General features: G+C 45.6%; 1 protein-coding gene across 3 annotated transcripts in view; it reads left to right on the top strand.

Moving 5' to 3' along the window:
- Positions 1-16,777, top strand: part of LOC100540465 (myosin-IIIb-like) — a 28,472-nt gene extending 11,695 nt beyond the window's left edge. For 2 of the 3 annotated variants that reach the window (XM_085212601.1, XM_085212603.1), the window contains 17 exons: positions 28-141; positions 662-773; positions 2,715-2,761; positions 3,061-3,123; positions 3,416-3,535; positions 4,473-4,558; positions 4,804-4,851; positions 6,371-6,418; positions 6,600-6,691; positions 7,352-7,483; positions 8,030-8,154; positions 8,780-8,979; positions 10,977-11,066; positions 11,721-11,886; positions 12,215-12,523; positions 12,803-12,878; positions 14,031-16,777. In XM_085212601.1, the coding sequence (XP_085068727.1) occupies positions 28-141; positions 662-773; positions 2,715-2,761; positions 3,061-3,123; positions 3,416-3,535; positions 4,473-4,558; positions 4,804-4,851; positions 6,371-6,418; positions 6,600-6,691; positions 7,352-7,483; positions 8,030-8,154; positions 8,780-8,979; positions 10,977-11,066; positions 11,721-11,886; positions 12,215-12,523; positions 12,803-12,874 (1,824 nt within the window). In that variant the 3' untranslated portion in view covers positions 12,875-12,878; positions 14,031-16,777. The remainder of the gene's footprint in view (positions 1-27; positions 142-661; positions 774-2,714; positions 2,762-3,060; positions 3,124-3,415; positions 3,536-4,472; positions 4,559-4,803; positions 4,852-6,370; positions 6,419-6,599; positions 6,692-7,351; positions 7,484-8,029; positions 8,155-8,779; positions 8,980-10,976; positions 11,067-11,720; positions 11,887-12,214; positions 12,524-12,802; positions 12,879-14,030) is intronic. The other variant, XM_085212602.1, reaches the window with a different exon arrangement.
- The last annotated feature ends 2,428 nt before the right edge of the window (positions 16,778-19,205 follow it).

The raw sequence follows: 19,205 nt of genomic DNA, 5'->3' as shown, positions 1-19,205 counted from the left end.
TTGATCATAAAATCTGCTTTTTTGCAGGCAACTGACAAGACTTTTGTGGATAAACTAAACAGCAGTTTTAAAGGGAATGTATACTTCCAGCCAGGCCGAGGACGTGTTTTGGGCTTCAGCATAATTCACTATGCTGGGAAGGTATGTACTGTTTGCTGAAAAAATGTTGTTGTAATGTTTGTAGGAGAAGGAAAATGTGTTGCTTGACAAATAAGGCTTTGAAGTTAAGGCATCTATGTTTTGACAGTTATATAACAGAAATGTGTTCCCTGGGAGCTGTCTCCTAGGACTTCCTGGGAGCTCATTGGAAGGTACAGAAAAAGGACCTCTGAAGAATGTGTGACTTCCTCAGGGAAGCATGTGATATTAGAGGAATCTGTCACACTGATCTGTGGCCTTTTGGTGCACTGATCTTAAAATAGTCCTTTATAAAATAAAAGTCCTATATCCACAGCCCCAGAAGGGAGTCTGATGGCTTTGCCTTTACCTATTGAGATCCAGAGTACTGCAGTTACAATTTTATTGTAAATACCATGCATTTACAGAATTCACCTTCCAAGACACTGTACACTCAGATTTACAAGTTGTTCCTGTCAGGCTGTGGAAATGGCTTTCACAGCAAGCTTGTGAGCACTTTGTGATTTTCTGCCTTTTCTCCTAGGTACAATACACTGCTGGTGGCTTTCTAGAAAAGAACAGAGACACGTTGCCAGCCAATGTCCGTGGGCTCTTCATCAACAGTGTCACCCCCTTGCTCAGCCTGCTGTTCACTGGCAAGTCCCTCTGCTATGTCGGGGCATCCTGCGTGAACTGGGGCCCTGCCCAGCAAAAGCTAAGGGTGGGGTTAAGGCATGTGTACTACAAACATTTGTCCAATTGACAGCCTCTGGGAAGGCTGCAGGGATATACAGTGCTGCCTGAACTGTTCTGTTCCCCATGGTACATGTACGTGGTAGCAGGAATATCCGTCAGAGCTGTTCCTCCTGTGGAATTGGGAAAACACTGCATGTGCATAGTTCTGACTTTACATACATCCTTACATACACTAATTACAGCAGACCCTGCTCTCTTCAGGGATCCAGGTTTTGTTTGTTTGCTATATTTTGCTTCAAAGTGTTGTCCGAATGCCTCCGGCAGGCTGTTCCATGCCCACCGCCCTCTGGAGCAGAGCCTTTCCCTAACCCCCAGCTGCCCCTCCCCTGGCACAGCTCCATGCCGTTCCCTCGGCCCCATCGCCATCACACAGAGCAGAGCTCAGCACTGCGCTCCGCTCCCTGTGAGGAGCTGCAGCCGCCATCAGGTTCCCCTCAGCTCCTCTGATCTGTGCCTAGCACACGCAGGGCTCTCAGCCGTCCCTCACACACCTTGCCTTCCAGACCCTCTCCACCTTTGCAGCTCTCCTCTGGACTCTCTCTTTTTTATATCCTTGTTAAGTCCAAGCCACTTTCTGGGATTTACAAGTAACTGATGAATTCCATATCTATTCTGCACTGTGTTTTGCAGTTCTGCTCGTGTTTCTTAGAATCAGTGAATGACTTAAGTTGGAAGGGACCTTAAAGCCCACACAGTTCCACCCCCTGCCATGGGCTGGTTGCCCCCACCAGCTCAGGCTGCCCAGGGTCCCATTCCAATCCGGCCTTGAGCACCTCAAGGGATGGGGCACCACAGCTCTCTGGGCAGCAGTGCCAGCGCCTCACCGCCCTCTGAGTGAAGATTCTTTCCTTAAGTCTAACTTAAATCTCGTCTCTTTTAGTTTAAAACCATTTCCCCCTTGCCCTATCAGTATTAGACCATGTAAAAAATCACTTCCTCTTTATTAGCTCCCTTCAAGTACAGGAAGGTTGCAGTGAGGTCTCCTTGGAGCCTTCTCTTCTCCACGTTGAACACTCCCAGCTCCACCAGCCTTTCTGCATAGAAGAGGTGCTCAAGCCCTGTGAGCATCTTTGTGGCCCTCTTCTGCACTACTCCAACAGCTTCACATCTTTCACTTGTTGGAGATGATTCCCTTTCATGAGTATATTTCTCCGTTGCCATCTCCACACTGTTACTGAAGATACATAGTCTAGCCTGCTCTTTCTGAAAACTGACAAACAACAGAGAGAATCTGCTCAGTGCGTTCCTGTTCTCCGGTTGTGTAGTTCCCACCAACGGGCTCTAGATGGCACTGCGGAACGGGTTGGACAAGTTGACCTGCTGCGGTCCTTCCCGATTTCAATCATTCTGTGGTTAACATGACACCGTGGCATCAACAGTACGCCAGACTGTCATTTGATCCATCAGAAAATTCAGCTTCCCTGAATTTTTCATCTTATCACTGAATTAATTTTGAGTTACTTTGCTTTGTATAATCTCCCACATTGATTGTGCATTGGTGAGCTTTTCACTTTCTACCTGTACTTTTTTCTACATTGTTAGGTGCCTACCCTGGATGATCTTTATTTTGAAGTTCACTGAATGTTGCTCAGTAACCCAGCTGTCTTGTCTTTTCCATGACAGAAAATAATGTTGCTTAGATTATATGCTTAATATACTCACATTTTCTTCTCTCGGTCTTTACCTCTTTCCTTATATTTGCAAATGCTGAAACCTGAAGTAGTGTCTGTGATTTAGTATGTGTGGGGAAATCTGTGCTTGAAGTAAGCTTTGAATGTTTTAGAATGGTTGGCAGTGAGCAAAGCTAGATAAAAAATTAACCCTTGTCTCTGTTCTTCCAGCCACTATCTCCAGAACTGGGACACTGATGCCTCATATGAAAACCAAGGTATCATGCTTGAGGCCCATGTGGCAGTTGATAAATTATGACATAGGTACCTGATGTTTACTATTTGAAAAAATGGTTAAAAACAAGAGCAGGCAGCAATTGGCTGATAATAGGAGCAGACAGCAATCTGATTGCAAGAATTTCCCTGTTTTGTACACAGTTTTTTGCTTGCCTCTATTGCAGTGTTTCTTTTACCTTCCCACCCCTGAAATCTATTCTCTCTTCACCTGCTTTCTGGCAGAGAGTAGCAATCAACGACTCCTTCTAGAGATGATCCTTTTGTTTGGGTTTGGTTTCAGATTGTACCAGGAGCAGACAAGTTCAACAGCACACGAAAGCAGTCTGCTGGAGCTCAGTTCCGGGTAAAGTATTGATGCCCTGCACTGCCCTTTGAGATATATGCTGCATTATTTATTTGAGAGCTTGCCAGTCACTGGCTCAAGTATCCAGCCTGTAGAAGGGGGGTTTTTTTTGGGTACCAGGCACAGCTTGTAATGATGGTCTGGCTGTTACTGAAGCCTAAACTGTTGCTGTTTCAGGAGTCTGAGTTAGTGGCATGGGAAGAAAGGCAGCTCTGAACTGCAGGGTATTGCACTTGGAAGTCTGGCAGTGCTTTGGTATGCTGGGCTACTGATCTTTCTCTGCTCTAACCAGCATTCCCTGATGGTGCTCATGGAGAGGATGTATTCTGCCAACCCACATTTTGTGCGTTGTATAAAGCCCAACAGCCAGAAGCAGCCAGGTGTTGTGGACAACCAGATGTTCCTGCAGCAGGTAAAGAAAAGCAGTTTTCTTTGCAAGTACTTCTGTCAGGTCTCAGTAGGAAGTGAATCTGAGGCAGGGAAGAAATGGATTTAAGATTCAGACTCTTTTGAAAAGTAGTGGAGCTCATTGGAAGCTTGCTGGTCTGACTCCTCCCTTGCAGGATTAAGCATGGGCACACCTTCTATGCACATAGAGGTTCTGGGTATTTTTTTATTGTTTTATTGTGTTTTATTATGGTTTTATTGTGACACAGATTGCTATGTCCAGGTTTTACAGTCTTAGTTCTCCCTCACTTCATATTCATTTCCTATTCATGAATGTAATGAGAGCTGCTTGTCAGGTACTAGCATTCGTCTTCTCATCTCCAATACGGGGACTGGTACAGACAGTACCTCTCCAGGGCAGCTCTGAACAGGAGCCAAGATGGGATGGCTTTGATAGGAGCTGATGGGTACTGATACAGGTTTCTCTGGGCACTATGTCAGGTCTGATATCCAGGCCCTTAAAGAATATTGAAAATGTTTAGAAGAGTTCAGAACACTTTGTGGCCTGTATGATATATATGGATACATAAGAAAAGATAGGATAAAGAGGGAAGTGGATCTGTGCATCAGAATATGGCTTTGTACAGGTTTGGAAGTGGAATGCTATCCTATGAAAGACAAGTAAGTAGTGCCCATGTGCAAAGTAGTGCCCATGGCTGGCAGGTGAAGTTATTTGGATGTTGTGGTTTCCAGCTTTCAACTAGAGGTGGTTAATCATCAGAGTTTCAGGATGTGGTGAATTTAGACTTTAATCAAGGAAATACTTTCAGAAATTTTTTTTTGTTTGCTTGTTTTTTTACCTGGAGAGGTTTGGGCAGCAGAGGGACAAACTCACGTCCTAATGACTATTCTGGCCTTTGTGTGTTTGTTTTTCTAATCCTGTCTTTGTGGTGCTGCTCCAGCTCCGGTACAATGGACTGCTGGAGACTATCCGGATCCGAAGAGATGGTTTCTCTTGGAGACCATCGTTTGAGGAATTTGCTGAAAGGTATCTTAAAGCCTCTGAATGTTCCTAGTTAGATATTTTTAGAAAAACAACACTGGTAAACAGAAATAGGCGGGGATTAAACCTACTTCTGTAAAGTTTGCATACCTGAGACCACGAGGTTGTTTGCTGTGGGAATCCTAGTGGGAAAGACTGATTTGTTATTGTTTGCTGTGGGCTTGACATGGAGCAGCTCAGCACATCAATGATGTGGCTCTTATCTTGCTGAATTAATTTGTTTTTCACAGATATGGAATTCTTCTAGTTAAACCAGATGTTTCCTTGACAAAAGGGAGGTAAGGTCCTTTGTTATGTGTTATCCAGTTTGTTCTACAGAGACTCTGGTTCTCAGGAAAGAATAGCCAACTAGAGGCAACAAAATGGGGATGCATTTTTGTGGTGACAGGGAACACAAATTCTTAAACAAAAACAGTTAATGTTTAAAAGTTTGGTACAATGATGAATGAAATATTTCAGTGTTAAAGTGCTGAAGAAGGAGGACTGGCTAAGGGGCTCAAAGTAGGGAGTTACAGTATTGACCAGGAGTGTCCCTTGAACTCAGTATGACAAGACTCAGCACAGTTGCCAGTTGCCTTTCTAGATTTTTTTTCTGATTTTCTCACAAGGGGAAGAAAATAAAGGCAATGCTGACTAAGCAGCCATCACTTGGGTATCTCCCAGGCTAGAAACATTACATTTGGCCCACGAATTTTTATGTGTGTATTGGCACAACATACTCACGGCACTTCAGAAATCTGTCTGTTCCTTCCAAATGTAAATGTCCCTCAGCTGCACAGTCTTATCCTGTTAGGTGTTTAATTCCTGCTGGTAGGGCAGCATTTCACACCTCCTGTTCTTCACTGTCCTACTCCCTTCTTCCTGCCACAGTTAATTGTGATAATGACAATGAAGCATGTAAGACAGCCAAGGGTTGGTGTTTTGTTTTGTTGGTTTTTTTTTGTTTTTTTTTTTGTCTCTTAAAAGGATTTGAATGTTGTTCTGGGAAAGTTCTTTCCTGGCAGCAATCTCTCCAGCCCTCGCACAGATGCCTTGAAGTTATTGATGATACTAAATTGCTAAGAACTGCAAAACCAAGTGGGAATCGGAAGGAATCTCACAAACAAGATGGAGACGATGGTAGAGAAGCAGGCAGCACGATCTGTTTTCAGATACAAAAATCATAGGATGCAATTACGAAAAAATTATCAAGGAATGTAGTTCCTTATTATCTTCAGTGTAGCTTAGCAGAAGTTGGCTGAAATCGCAGGGTAACTATTTCTGTTTTGCTCTGCAGGACACTTGCAAAAAGTGTCACTGCAGTGTCACAGCCTAGGTTTGTAGGCAGAGGAAAGAGTCTGCTTGACAGAGCTGGAGTATTGCATGGAATCTTTCTGCATGACCCAGGTTTTATCACAAAAGCTTGCAAAATGAAACTGAAATTAAAAAATAGTCTTTCTCTAGGAAGACTTGCCTTGCTGAGCCTGTAACTTGTGTACTTTGAAATTACATGGAAATGAAATGAGGAAGAATAATCTTGAGTCAGGTTCTGCAGAATTGACTCTGAGAAAGCAAAACAAAGTCTATTTCTGAGCCCTGCTTTGATGTTCCTGAATGGAACCTTCTCCTAGCTATACCCCAAGCAGCTTTACAGATCGAGAGACAGTTAGTGTGATCAAGTAGCAGGGAATGGAGAATGCAGTGCAGAAACATCGAGGCACTTTTCTCCCCTTTGATATGCCTAAAAACACAGGCCACCTAGCGTTCACTGTGTGCAGAAAATGATTTTTTTTTTTTCATTTTCTTTCCCTCTTTCAGCTGCTTGGAGATACTGCAAAGTACAGACCTGACAGGCTGGATATGCGGGTAGGCGTGAATCATTTTTGCTGGCAGTGCAGTCCTGAACTGCAGAGACATTATACCTATAAGCTGTTACCTGGTTGCCTTCAGGGAGAACTTTATGGCTGTAGGCTGTCCAAAGGATGATAGAATAAAAGCTTAAACAAACAGTATATTTCTGTACTTTTCTCTCTTTCCAACCTCACAGAAAGTCACGACTTTTCTTTAAATACTGGCACCAGGATCAGCTGGCAAAATATGTGGAGCAACTGGAAAGAGCAGCAGTTGTTATACAGAAAGGTGAGCACTGGAGCAGGACAGTCCCCTCAACTGTGTCTCATATCAAACCAAATAAAAATTTTTGTCCAGTCACTGGTCCAATCTGACTGTCACTTGTTACATGCTGTTCTCTGTTCTTGTCTCTCAGGAAGACGGGTGAGTAGTGTCCATAGCGGAATGAGAAGGGTGCTTCTTTCAATTGGTGTTCTTTAGTACCTGGTAAAGTAGGCAATATAATGAGATGTCTCTAATTCTCCTGGTAAATCTCATGAACTGACACTGAGGAAATCCTATCTCCTGAATAGAAGAGCTTTGCTTTTATTGAGCAGTGCTTGAAGGGTACCAAATAAATAGATGGTTAAAAGTGGCTCTTCTGTGTGACTGTTTTTTGGCATCTTACACTTTGGCATTAGAGATGAGAGCTTAGACTTGTAACTTTTTTTTTTTTTTTTTTTCTTTTTAAGTCTGCGATCTGGCTGCTTAAAAGGTTAGAAGACAATTCTCACATGGCTTTGAGTATTTACAGCTGAGAGGCTACACTGCTCTTTGTTTCTGTACTTCAAGTGTTGAGGGCTTTGTGCTGGGTGAAGGAATATTTCCAAGTGTGCTTCTACCCTGGAGTGGCAGAAACATGATTATCACTGTTTGTTTTTTTCCTAACCACCACTCTTCTTTGAACAGTTTTCAGGAGATTCCGATGCAGGAAAAGCTATCTCAGTCTGGTGGCTGAGCTGAGAGCTCAGGCACAGCGGCAACAGGAGGAGGCAGAAAGGGAAAGATGTCAACAACTGGCAATGGAAGCAGAAGCCCAGAGTGAGTCTCTTCCCCCTCCCACTTCCTCCTGCATTGGCACCTTGTAAGCTTGTTGTAGGCTCCAGGTGATGATGGTCTGTCTTTGGCTCTTGTGGGACTGATGCAGTGGGCAGAAAGATGCTGACATTTCTGCCTCTTGAAAAGGAGACTTTCTGGGGAGCTGAATTTGCATGGTAAAGGTCATTTGCCTAGTTATGTTGGGAGAAAAGCCAAGCTGTGTCCTTCCCTTCCACTCTGTACAGAAGAACTTTGATCATGGCTGTATGCCTGGATGTAAGCTTCCTAATGGCATGCAGAGTGGGAGTTGACAGTGATTATGAGGTTCTTTGCCTCTTTTTGCCTCTTCCCAGACTCCTTGGCTGAGGAGAGATGGGAAAGGATTGAGCTTCACAAACTTGTGTACTTGATTCTCTCTATTCCTAACATTTGTTGTCTATGCCGAAAAGACAAAGTCTTTCCTCTCCTCCAAGGGTGACAACATACCTGGGGGGATTGATCTCACAGATCTTGGATTGTAGATTTCACCTTCTTCGCCCCTATTTGCAGAACGAATCTCCTTCCCAGTCCCCGTGCCACGGAAGAGACGCCCTCTGCCTTGTCCCCGTCCCCAGACTGCACCTGACACGCTATCGCAGCCACCCGTGCCACGGCCACGCAGCAAGCTAACAGAGGTATTGGCTCTGCTTGGGGGTCTCTTATCCAGGTGTGTTGGTTCCCTGCTGCTTCCAACTTCTGCACACACCTGTTCTACTAGAAGAATGTTGTCTTGCTAGTTATCAGAAGTTAAAGTCCTTTTCTAGTGTCATTAATTAAAAAGCATGGTGAGGGCGGGAAGAAGGACATGAGTCAAGTGGTTGGCACCAGAATCTTTTCAATGGTACCCAGTGACAAAGCAAAGAGTAATAGGTACAAACTGGAGCACAGAAAGTTCCATACAGACGTGAGAAAAATCCTCTTTACTGTGAGGGTGACAAAGCACTGAAACAGGCTGCCCAGAGAGGTTGTGGAGTTCCCTTCTCTGAAGAAATTCTGTATCTGTCTGGACACTTTTCTGTGCAATGTACTCTAGGAATCTACTTTAGCAGGGGGATGGAATAGATGATCTCCGGAGGTCCCTTCCAACCCCTACCTGATTATCTGATTCTGTGACCTGTGAGGAACTGAGCAGTGTCTGGTAATTTTGACTGATCTTTTCTAAAGCCACTTAAGAATGGGATCTACCACAGTGATTGCTTCAGAGTGTCCCTGCCTCTGATCTTGCTTTCATTGCTGCTTTCCCCTTCTCCTCGTTTTCAGTTTACTCCTTTTGATAACTTCCTGCACCTATCTGGGCCTCGCCCTGTTATGGGGACAAAGGAGCAGACAGGAGAAGAGGCGAAAATGAAACAACTCAAGAGAGGAGCAACTCTCCGCTGGTTCAGAGAGACACAAGCCCAGAAAGTCATGCAGGACGATGGGGCTTTTCCAAGCTGGCTATATGGGATGATCAGCCGAAGGTCAGTATGCTGGACGCTCTGGTCACAGCTTGGGCTGTGGCAGGCAGGTAGAAGCTGCTGTTTCCTTAGGAAGAATGCATAGGTTAGATTGCCCTGGATTTGCTTCCTTAAGGAATGGGAACGGCATGCAAAACCTTCACTTCTAGACTGTGGACTTCAGACCATCAAAAGGAAGTGTGACGTTCCTTATGAAAGGATGCAACGGTGAAACTTTACATGGTTCTAAGGAAGGTCGGGGAAGGAAGGAAGGGAACTCATAGGAAATAAACTGTGAGTTCCTAAGCACTGATCAAGTGCAGGAAACGGATTCTGGGAAAGTTCTTGAGGAAATACACATTTGCCATGTTCTAGACTATTTGCATAGACATGATATTGAATGAAGGTGAATTTTTGGTCTAACTTATTATGAACCTCATACCTCTCAGTTTAGGTGAAATTACAGAAGAATACAGAATTTAGTATTCATTATTTTTAAAAGTGTTAAGAGGGATTTTAGTGAATAACTGGTGGCAAGAGGCACCAGAGCCCCTAGGTGTGGAAATAAAGTCATTTTGTTGATACTTTTTGTCATCTAAGGAAAGTGCAGTGTAGGTGAAATTTTACATACCTTTAGGCTGAGAGACACATCCATGTCCTCCTACCTTCTTGGAAAAGAGATGACTGCAAATTCTCACTTTTTTTTTGAGAAAACCCTTATTTAAATGCCTGAAATTTTGCTACTGAGAACTCACATTTTACTATCTTGGCCAAGCCCAGCACTATTCCTTTCCAGGCATTGTGACAATCAGAGAAAAGCTAATTAAAACAGTGATGAGATTGGAGCAAGGCTGTGGAGCTAGACAGGTAGATCTCAGAGTTTCTAGCTAGTTTTCTGTGGGTGCAAATTCATCTGTTGTATTGGATTCTTACCAACTGCAAGTGTCCCTTATTTAGGGAAATTTCAGTGGTGGTTCTGGTGCCAAACGTGCCTGTCATTTGAGCACTTTTGTCATCTCTTTTCTGTCTGTAACTTTTTTCTCTTACGACCAAAGGAGTCTTGCAACTTTATTAGATCACAAGTTGCTGGATTTTGCTGGCCTGTCAGTGTGAACATTATTCAGAGACATTGCATAGCATCTTAGCTGAGTAAAGGACACTGGCAGTAGCTGACAGTATCTTTAGTATCTGCCTTTTTTTCAATAGATAATTAACAAGGCCCTCGCCTGAGTACTGCTTTTGTCCACAGAGTCAAGAATGCATGAAAACAATTAGTGCATGGGAGAGTAAGCTGTCGGAGCTCAACTATAGGCTAGCGACAAGTACTTCACAATGGAAGACATAGCAGGTTCTTTGCCTGCAAATCCTTCCCAAAAACACCGAGGTTTTAAATTCTTATTAACTGATGCTTCATGGTGCTGGATTTAAGTCTCTGTGCAGTAGTATAACATGTAACAGAGCAATCAGAGCAGTCTCAAATTGCATTGGTGATTTACAGTCACCTTTAACCTAGAGCAAGCACAGAGCAGTGCTTTGTCCTTTGGAAAGAGAGGGAGAAGACTTCTTTCCAGCAGGAAGTAGAGAGCCAGTGCTGTAATCCCACTTGGTATTTTTCCAAGGTACTGAGTTTACCTTGTACTGGGCACCACTAACCCATGATTTCTTCCATCAACCCTCAAACCTCAGAAATGCTCATGTGCCTAACCTCCTCGTCTCAGCAGTGCTTTTTTATATGCTCTGTGCTAGGAAGTTGTTGCTATTGCACTCAGCAGGCTGCTGGAGCAGGTTTGGAGCAGCACTGCTTGGAAAGGCTTTGTCTGAGAATGCTCCATCTCCTGAGCGTGCTGCTGTATCCCTGAACCAGCAAGCCAGAGTTTGGAAACGTCTAGCCAGGAACTGTTGGGCAGATGCTGCTGCCCTGTGGACAAGGAACACTACAGTGGTAGCAAATTAGATAGACTGGGAATCTCTGCACAGAGGTAGCTGTGCAATTTCTGCTGAAAAATTCTTTCTGCTTCCAGGGAAGCTGAAAACTTGCTGATTGCCAAGCCTTTGGGTTGCTTCCTTGTTCGGATCAGCCAGAGCCGACCAGGCTACACCCTGACATACAGGTAACAAACCTTGCGGAGAAGGAATATGAAGGTCCTAAACTGAGCTGTTCACGGATAGAGGAGTTAGCATTCTATGGAGAAGAATCTGCTTAGCATGGTGCTCAGTATCTCCTGTTGTGGGTGCCTCAATCTGGAGTAGCAGACAGGAGGCTTGCAGTCTCTCATTTGCCAGAAACCGTGGTGCACTGTTGCTGCTCCAAAGCATGCAGCAGGGTGCAGGTCCTGCTTTGGGTGAGAGGGAAAACTGGTTAGAAGAAACAGTGACTGAAGCACAGGAGACTAGAAGAGGGCCAAAAAGAAGCAGTCAGAACATGCTGCAAGGTGTTGATGGTAATACAGCCTTAGACAAGGGGTAGTGTGGAGTTGTAATGTGGGCAGTGAGCCTGGGAAGCAGTACAGTCTGCTGGAGTTTGGATCCTGCTGCCTGGGTTCTCCAGCACTGACTTTGGGGAAATTGCTGCTCTTCCAGCAAATGATAGCACAGTGTGTGATGGTGCAGCATAGAGTGTCTCCTGCATCTTTACAGTATTTGTTACTGTAGCTTCTGATCACACCCAGGCTCTAAAGACAAGTGCAGAAAGTGATGACTGAGTCTTAGAGAGAGACTGTGGCCCCATGCCATGACCATTTCTGCCTGTCTGTCTGTCTTCCCAGAGGTGAAGGCCGCTGCAGGCACTACATGATAGAGATGCAGCCCAATGCACGCTATGTGATCCTGGGGGAAGACCGGGCCCATACCTCACTCACTGAACTGGTGCGGTATCACCAGACTGTGGGCATTCAGCCCTTCATGGAGATACTGACTGTTCCCTGTGGGCAGGTGAGTGGTGAGGATCTCCATCAGGGAAAGGGGCATGGACTGTGCACTGAACTAAGAAAGTCACTGCTGCGCTGTCTCTGCTCTGAGATCCTACTGGAGGTATCCAATTTTAGCCAAGCAGCTTGGCCTCTTCCACATATACCAGCAAACATAAGCAGCTGGGTGCTGAGGAGTCCTGGGGTATCTGAAGCAGCTCCTGTGGATGGATGATATCCCCTGCCACAAGCTGATTGCAGCTGTTCACTGATGAATTTTCATCAGAGCTGTGCTGCTGGGGCTGCGTGTAACATCTGCAAACCACTGCTGAATCCACTCTTCTTTCCCTCAGAAAAGCAGTGAGAGTCTGGATTATGAAGACCTGGAGTGCCTCACACTGACACACTCCACAAGCACAGAGGAGAGCCTTCCCAAGGAGCAGCCTTGTCCTCCAGGACCTCCCACTGGCAAGTCCACTCTGCAGGCAGAAGCAGCTACGATTCTCAGACCCCTGTGGTTCAGGAGGACAAAGAATTACGAAGAGCAACAGAGCCTGGACAAAGGCAGAGAAAAGCAAAAGTTAAGCAAGGAGGGAGACAACCAGCGGGCTTTTCCTCGCCTTCATTCTTCCATACGCATGGCAATGCAAGAAATCCAGAAGGTAAGCAAGGATGTCATAGCTCTAGTACATACAGCTACTGTGAGATGTGTGAAGCTGACCTGTCTGGTGGCAGGAAAGAGGAGACTTCCACAAATAGTGCTCCTGGGTCACAGGTTTTATTCAGTGGTCTTGAGATAAAGACTATGTTCACTGGAAGTGCTAGGCTGAGAGAGAGCCTGGCTCACTGACATGCCCAAAGAGATGACCACAACACAAGGGGCTAAGATGCAGCCAGCAACCCACTTCATGTTCCCCTAACACTGTCTCTTCTTTCTGCAGTCCTCTTCTGCTTCCTTGAATGGCTTTAGCTGCAGTAAAGCCCTCCACATTGAGGATGCACAGCCCAAGTGACAAGGTAAGACGAGACTACACACAGAAGGACAGACAGCAGCTGCAGCTTCCCCAGGAAATGGAGAGCTAAGGGGATCTTTCCTGTCCTACAGAATCCACTCAGAGCATCTCCCGGCCACCAACCATTTAAAAGCAGAACAGGAAAAACAGGGCAACTGCTAGCTTTTGTTCCAGAGCTGCAGAGACCAATGGCAGAGGGAGACCAGGAAAAATGGGAACAATCAGAATCAGTTTGGGCTCCCAGCACCTCTGGTACATGGTGTGCTTTCAGTACAATAACAAAGCTGCTGGAGGGAGCCCACAGTTTGATAGAGGCTGCAGTCAAAAGGCTTGGGGCTGGATGGGGTACTATCAGAAAGCATATCTGCACACTGCAGTAATCAGCTACAATTGCTTAATGTGTGGAGAGAGGCATGTATCAGAAGCAGATGCTGGATGGAGAGCCCTGGGGGAAGCAGAGGCAGTGAACCAAGGGAAGACTGAGAACATGAAAAAAGACTTTGAGCAAAGGTTTTAAAGGAGGTCTCCACAGCTGTAGACACAGCTGGTTACTGAGACTCTGATAAACTAAGCAAGTTAAAGAAGTATATGAAAGAGGTCCAGGAAGGTCCTTCTGACAGCTGGTTGTGTTAATTTTCTGGAACATGGAATGGATGCTCAGCACTCTCTTGCTGCCAGTGGGCTCTGCTCCTGCCCCATTTATTTGCTGAAGCCCAGAGGAAGCAGCCTTTGTGCTATTATACACTTTTGGAGAAACAGAGATTTGTAATGGATCAGTGTGAAAGAGGTCAAACAAGTGTGCTGTTGGCTATAGACACACTGTGGGACTCAGCCCTGCACAGGTTTGCCAGAGCTTCCTGTGTGGTTCAGCTCACAAAAATTCATGAGCTGGTCACAGCAAAAATTTTTAGCTGGGATCGATCTAGTCTTTCCCTTGGTGCCTGAGAAAGGCCTATCCTTGAAGTATTTGACTCATTCCTTTCCATTCTCATTCCATTCATTTGCTTCATTCCTTTATATGAGTGTTAATGTACCCAGAAGGATCTGAGATGAGGTAGAAAACAGGAAACTATGCAGATGCTTAGATGATTGCAAGCATGTTGGACTGGGATGTCCCTGTGTCCTCCACTGAGTTGTGTTTCCCAACTTTTTGCAGGTCAGAGTGGCTCAGCCATATGCTCCTCCAGTGTTGCTGGGCCTTGCACAGCTGGGTGAATATATGCAGACATACAGCAGCCTTTTTTATTACACATTTTTTGCTGCACTCAGCTGGGACTTTACCTTTGGACAGGACTCCTGCAGAAGTGAATGTTCTTCAACACTTGGATGGTCTCAGTGGCTGAGACTGCAGCACATGGACCATCCTGTCAAAGGGGATAAGATGGGAACAGTCACACTCTGCCCGGATTCGCAGTGCCTGACGGCCTGTGTGTCATTACTTTAACATGCCTGGAGACCCCCTCACCTGTTAACAATCACAAACTGGATACTGCAATAATGTGTTCACTCACAGCTACCTCTACTGATTTCCTACCTGTTTCTGTTCAGGTATTCCCTGTTTTCTTTTATGGTTCTATCTATCTGCTGCCCTGGGTGCTAAGGGAAGCTGGGCTTGAGTGGTAAGGAATGAAAGTGCTGTGTCCATTTTGTTGAATGCAGCAGTATTTGAACATGAACTGACACGAGACCAGATGTATGTGCACATGGAATTTCCTGCCCAGTGTCATCCTGGCTTGCTGCCTCCCATCCCTCCACCAGAGCTCAAGTGAGCTTTTCTTCTTCATCTGCAAGCATGGGAAGCATCGCGAGTTTGGGCTGCAGAATATGCTTCTGTACACTGAGGGGAAAGAGCTTGGGAAGATGTTAAGGCAATGCTACTTGATATGTGTTTTCTACCTTTTAAAAAAATCTCTTAATGTTTTTACAAAAAGCTCTGTGATTTCTTTCTGCCTGTTACCTACAGTCAGTTTCACCATGAACTGCAAAGGAAGAACAGCTAACAGCTCCTGTGAACAGTAAATACAGGATCTTTTCAGTAGGAGAGTAATTGGCAGCAGGGCTTCACCTCTGAGTTGCTCAGAGTCGACCTGTCCATGCCTGCATAAGGACATGGATGGTAGCTGAGATACAGGGCTACTTCTAAATGCTGGCACCAGGAAGTTTTCTTCTCGTGTGCTAGCGTCAGGGTCCTAGCAAAGACTCCGTATTGCCTCTTCTGGGACATTAAGGTAGGTGACAGCCTTAACACTGTCACTTGAGTCTGTGCCAGGTGGCATACCTGCAGCTCCTCAGGCAGACCTTTGCTTCAGCTTGCCTGCCAGAGCCCTGGCATTTCCAGAGCATGACTGTCCTGCACTGATCTAGCCTACAGCAATGCAGCTGCCAGTTCACCAGGGAATGGAGTTGTGCAGTGTTGGTTTTTTGTTAGGAGAAGCACTGTTCATAAGCAAGCTGGTTGCTATCCACAGTTGCTGGAGTGACCTACTCAAAATATATAGCTCATGGAGCTGCGTTAGGGAAAGCTACCATGGATGTTTACTTTCTCCCTTGTGCCATGCACTGCTCAGGTCTGTGGTTTAAAGAAGGGACAGTGGGGCTAAGAAGCTTGACTGTGTTATCACTGCAGATTACTTCTGAACAAGCAAAGTGGGAGAAGATAAAGGCTGGTTGACCAGTAAACCAGTAATGCTGGTCCAAAACTGCCAACAGTAATCTCTCCCCATGTCACTTCACCTCTGTGTGTCCCTCAGGCAAGAGCATCCTGCAGATCCCTTTGCACAAGAGAATATCTGAAGTGCATAACCTGGTGCAGCCTCGCTGGGTCAAGAGTGCTGCCTCAAAGAGTGCCTTGCTACAAAGGCTCAACCTGCAGCCAGAGAAGCTTGTTCATGTGTTGCAGGGGTTCTAGTGGCTCTGGCTCTGCCTTTAACCGCGGGGCTTTTTCTCTTCCCTTCCCTGTGCTCTCAGCGGGGCTTTTTCTCTTCCCTTCCCTGTGCTCTCAGCAGATATTAGCTCTACGGTGTAGTGATCACAAGGGAGCGCTGCTGGGAACATGATGGAAGCGGTGGTTCTTTCAGCCTGATGTCCTGGCTCTTCCCAGCACTGCCTTGCAGCATTAACACACCTTCCCTCTTCCTCATGCTGTGTTTTGGCAGCTGCTTTGAGGTTGTTCAGGACAGAACCAGTCCAGGCAGTCCAAGGCTGCTGTTTGCAGATCTTACTGACTAAGCCCAGGGGTGTTTTCTGGGCAGCCTTGGCCCCTACCAATGTTCTCCTTGGCTTTCTCCATCACTGGGCAACTTCAGTGCCTTCCTTCTGGGCAGCACGTAGAGCTGCATCACAACCTAGGCGTTTCTAAGAACTTGCTCACGCACAGAAATGAGACATACGAGAAGTGCATTTCAAGAACCAAGCTGCTGTGTAACTTTCCTAGTTTTTGTGCCACAGAGCATAGTGTAAACCCAGGGCTAAGATCCAGTGGCATGTCTGGATGGAAAGCTTCCCAAAACCAGAGCGGATGGATCACAGATTTATTTTGCCCTTGGTGTGGTGGGTGGAAAGTGGAATCACAACATCGGCAGCCAGAGACCTGACACAGACCCAAGCAGCACGCCTGGGCTGGCAGGATGGATTTCTTCCACCTCTGCTGCTTCTGCTCTTTCTGTGGCATGGTGGGAGGAAACCAAAGGAGGCTAAGGGTGAGAAGCTGCTATGCTGAGGAGGCTATGCAGCACTGGAGGCACTGGGGAGGTTTCTGTGAAACTCTGGTTTGAAGGTGCGTTAAAGTGAACTCAGTGATACTCAAAATCTAAATAAGGTTGTGGGTAGAAACATGTGCCAGAAGTGTGAAAAAGCTGGGAGAAGAATGGAAATAAAATTGATTTCTGAAGTAGAAAATACAAATTTGTCATCTCTAGTGTGGTCTTTACCCCTACCCTTTCAGCTCAGAATCAATCAGGCACTGGAGTTTTAGCACTCTGCAAGAGGATGACGTAGCCTGAGGATTTCTTTCATGTGCTTCAGCAAGAAGATTGTTGTTGAAAAGGAACAGCTGCACTAAGCAGCCCTATATTATTCCCTACAGGACCTGCTTGTCTTGTGGAACTTGAGAAATTATACCTTACGATAAGCAAAGATCAACTTGAGTAAGCCAGAGTGGGAAGGCCATTCATGTCATATCATGTTATAGTTCAGCTGACGTGATGAACTGCACGAGATGTACTCACGTAAAAAGGTAAATATCAGGCTGTGCCAGGCTGTGCAAATGGAGGCAGCCCCCAGATCCTCCAAATGCTGCATTTCATGCCTCACAGAACTAGAGCTCAGCTCAGAGAGAAAGGCTGAGAAGCCTTCCCAGTTCCCAGGTGGGGGTGCAAGGCAGAGACTGCACCCAAAGAAGGTAGGGAGAGCAGTGAGAAAGCTCTGCCATCCTTGGGAATGAGAACTGGGAGTGCTGGAGGAACCTGAGGGCTTGGAGGTGGAGGAGGAGTTTTATCACATGAACATAGAAGAGAAGGTGAATAGAGAAAGAATGATATCCTCAGATAAATTCAGCAGTTTGCCTGGGCAAGAGCTGATACTCTGAGCAGCATCAAGACCTGTTCCTGATCTAAGGCAATTTCCTTGCCTACCTTAGATCACCATGAGGTAAAGCATCATCTAAGCTGGAAGAAGGGCCTGAGTTATCCAAGCCAGTAGCTAGGACAGTATGTGGCCCCTAGTTGGGATGCAGTGTTGCAAAAGTGATGGCAGAACTGGAGAATGCATGACAGCACCACCTGGTAAACTGTAGGCTGTACTTGCTTTAACAGAGAAGACAAAGTGCCTGCTGCATTTTTATTTTTTCATTGTTCCATATAATAGTCGTGTTAAATACCTGGTGATTAAACAGGTGTTTGCTTATTTATTGCAGCAAAGTCTCTGTTCACCCTTCTTTGTGGTAATCTATGCACATTTTGTTTTCTTTCATGTCAGAGCCTGTTCTTTTCAACCTATACAACCTTCTCAATACTCTTCTCCAGCCCCTCCTCTGTTCTTGTCAGACCAACAGCTGGAGGCAGTTTCCTACAACAATTTCCCTGTATGGTGGTGTGGAGAACCCCAGTGCAGAGCTCCCTGCAGCTGGAGGAACTGGGGGTCCCTGACTGAGGCTTGGTACTGTGTGTGTGCCTCAGCACAGTCTTTAGAGAACTTCCCTATTTTGCCTCCCTGGTTTTGTAGAAGCATTTTATGCCCCACTCTTATCTGCTTCCATGCTTTACAACTGAATTATCTTGGCTGCAAACATTTCAGCTCATCTCTTTGCTAAGCTCACTCTTGCTCAGTCATGCCAAGGTTCTGGCATGTCTTTGGCCATAGAGATATCTAGTCAGCAACTCACCATCAGGCTGGCTAAAACAAAGGCTTTCTTCTGTTCTCAGCCCTTCTTTTTCCCCTTTTCCCAGCTATGCTTTTTCCTCATCTCCCCTAGATCTTTAAGGTATACTTGACTCAGGGACCAGTACAGTTTATAATCTGTTTTCACAAGACTGGCAGCCCTGATGTTGCTTACTTTCTTCCTGGAAAACGTTATGATGTATGTTGATATGTTTCCTTCCTCAGATATGTTTTAAGGGCCTATTTGGCCCTCAGCCCAGACTCTCTGCAAGGTCCTTAGCATCATGCTGGATTACATCAAGTGACTGCGGAGTGTTGTAACAGCACATCTGAGTTACATTCTTTCCCATCTTCTATTTAACACTAATGTGCAGATTAAGTGCTTGCAAGGTGTGCCATTGCTGTGAAGCAATATTTAGGTCAGACTACTTGGCCAGGGCTTTGCTTCTCAGCTAGCTCATCCTGGTGCACGATAACCACTATCTGGTGTATAGGGATCAAACCAGCCATGGATCCTGACAACAGTGGTGGTGAGTGCAGTGTGATTCAAACAGACTAAGGAAAAATGTGGGTATAAAGCGAAGCTTTCTCCAGTACGTTTCCAGCAATATCCATGATAGTCACACTCTGACCAAAGTACCCTTACCTCTAGCAGTCCTTGCTGAGTTCCTCTTTCATGAAAGTATCTGATTGCTTTTGATCAATTCTAGGCTATTTGCCTCCACAGCAACTCTAGGCAATTAATTCCTCAGATTTATGATGCATAGTGAAGTACTTAGATCTGTTTGGGTTTTAACCTGTGATGTCACTATGTGGCTCCAAGGCTGATGTCACTGGCAGGACTTTGGGTTTCTTGATTATGGGATGGTCTGCACAACACCAGGCCTGTTGGCATCTGTTGGATGCATCTTTTTCAGACAGGGAGGAAAGGTTTTTGCACAGGAGTTAGCAGAGC

This window comes from Meleagris gallopavo, chromosome Z (genome assembly GCF_905368555.1).
Source record: "Meleagris gallopavo chromosome Z, MGAL_WU_HG_1.1, whole genome shotgun sequence".
NCBI classification, from domain to species: Eukaryota; Metazoa; Chordata; class Aves; order Galliformes; family Phasianidae; genus Meleagris; species Meleagris gallopavo.
The sequence above is the reverse complement of the archived record's forward strand: the minus strand, read 5'-3'. Positions and strand labels throughout refer to the sequence as shown.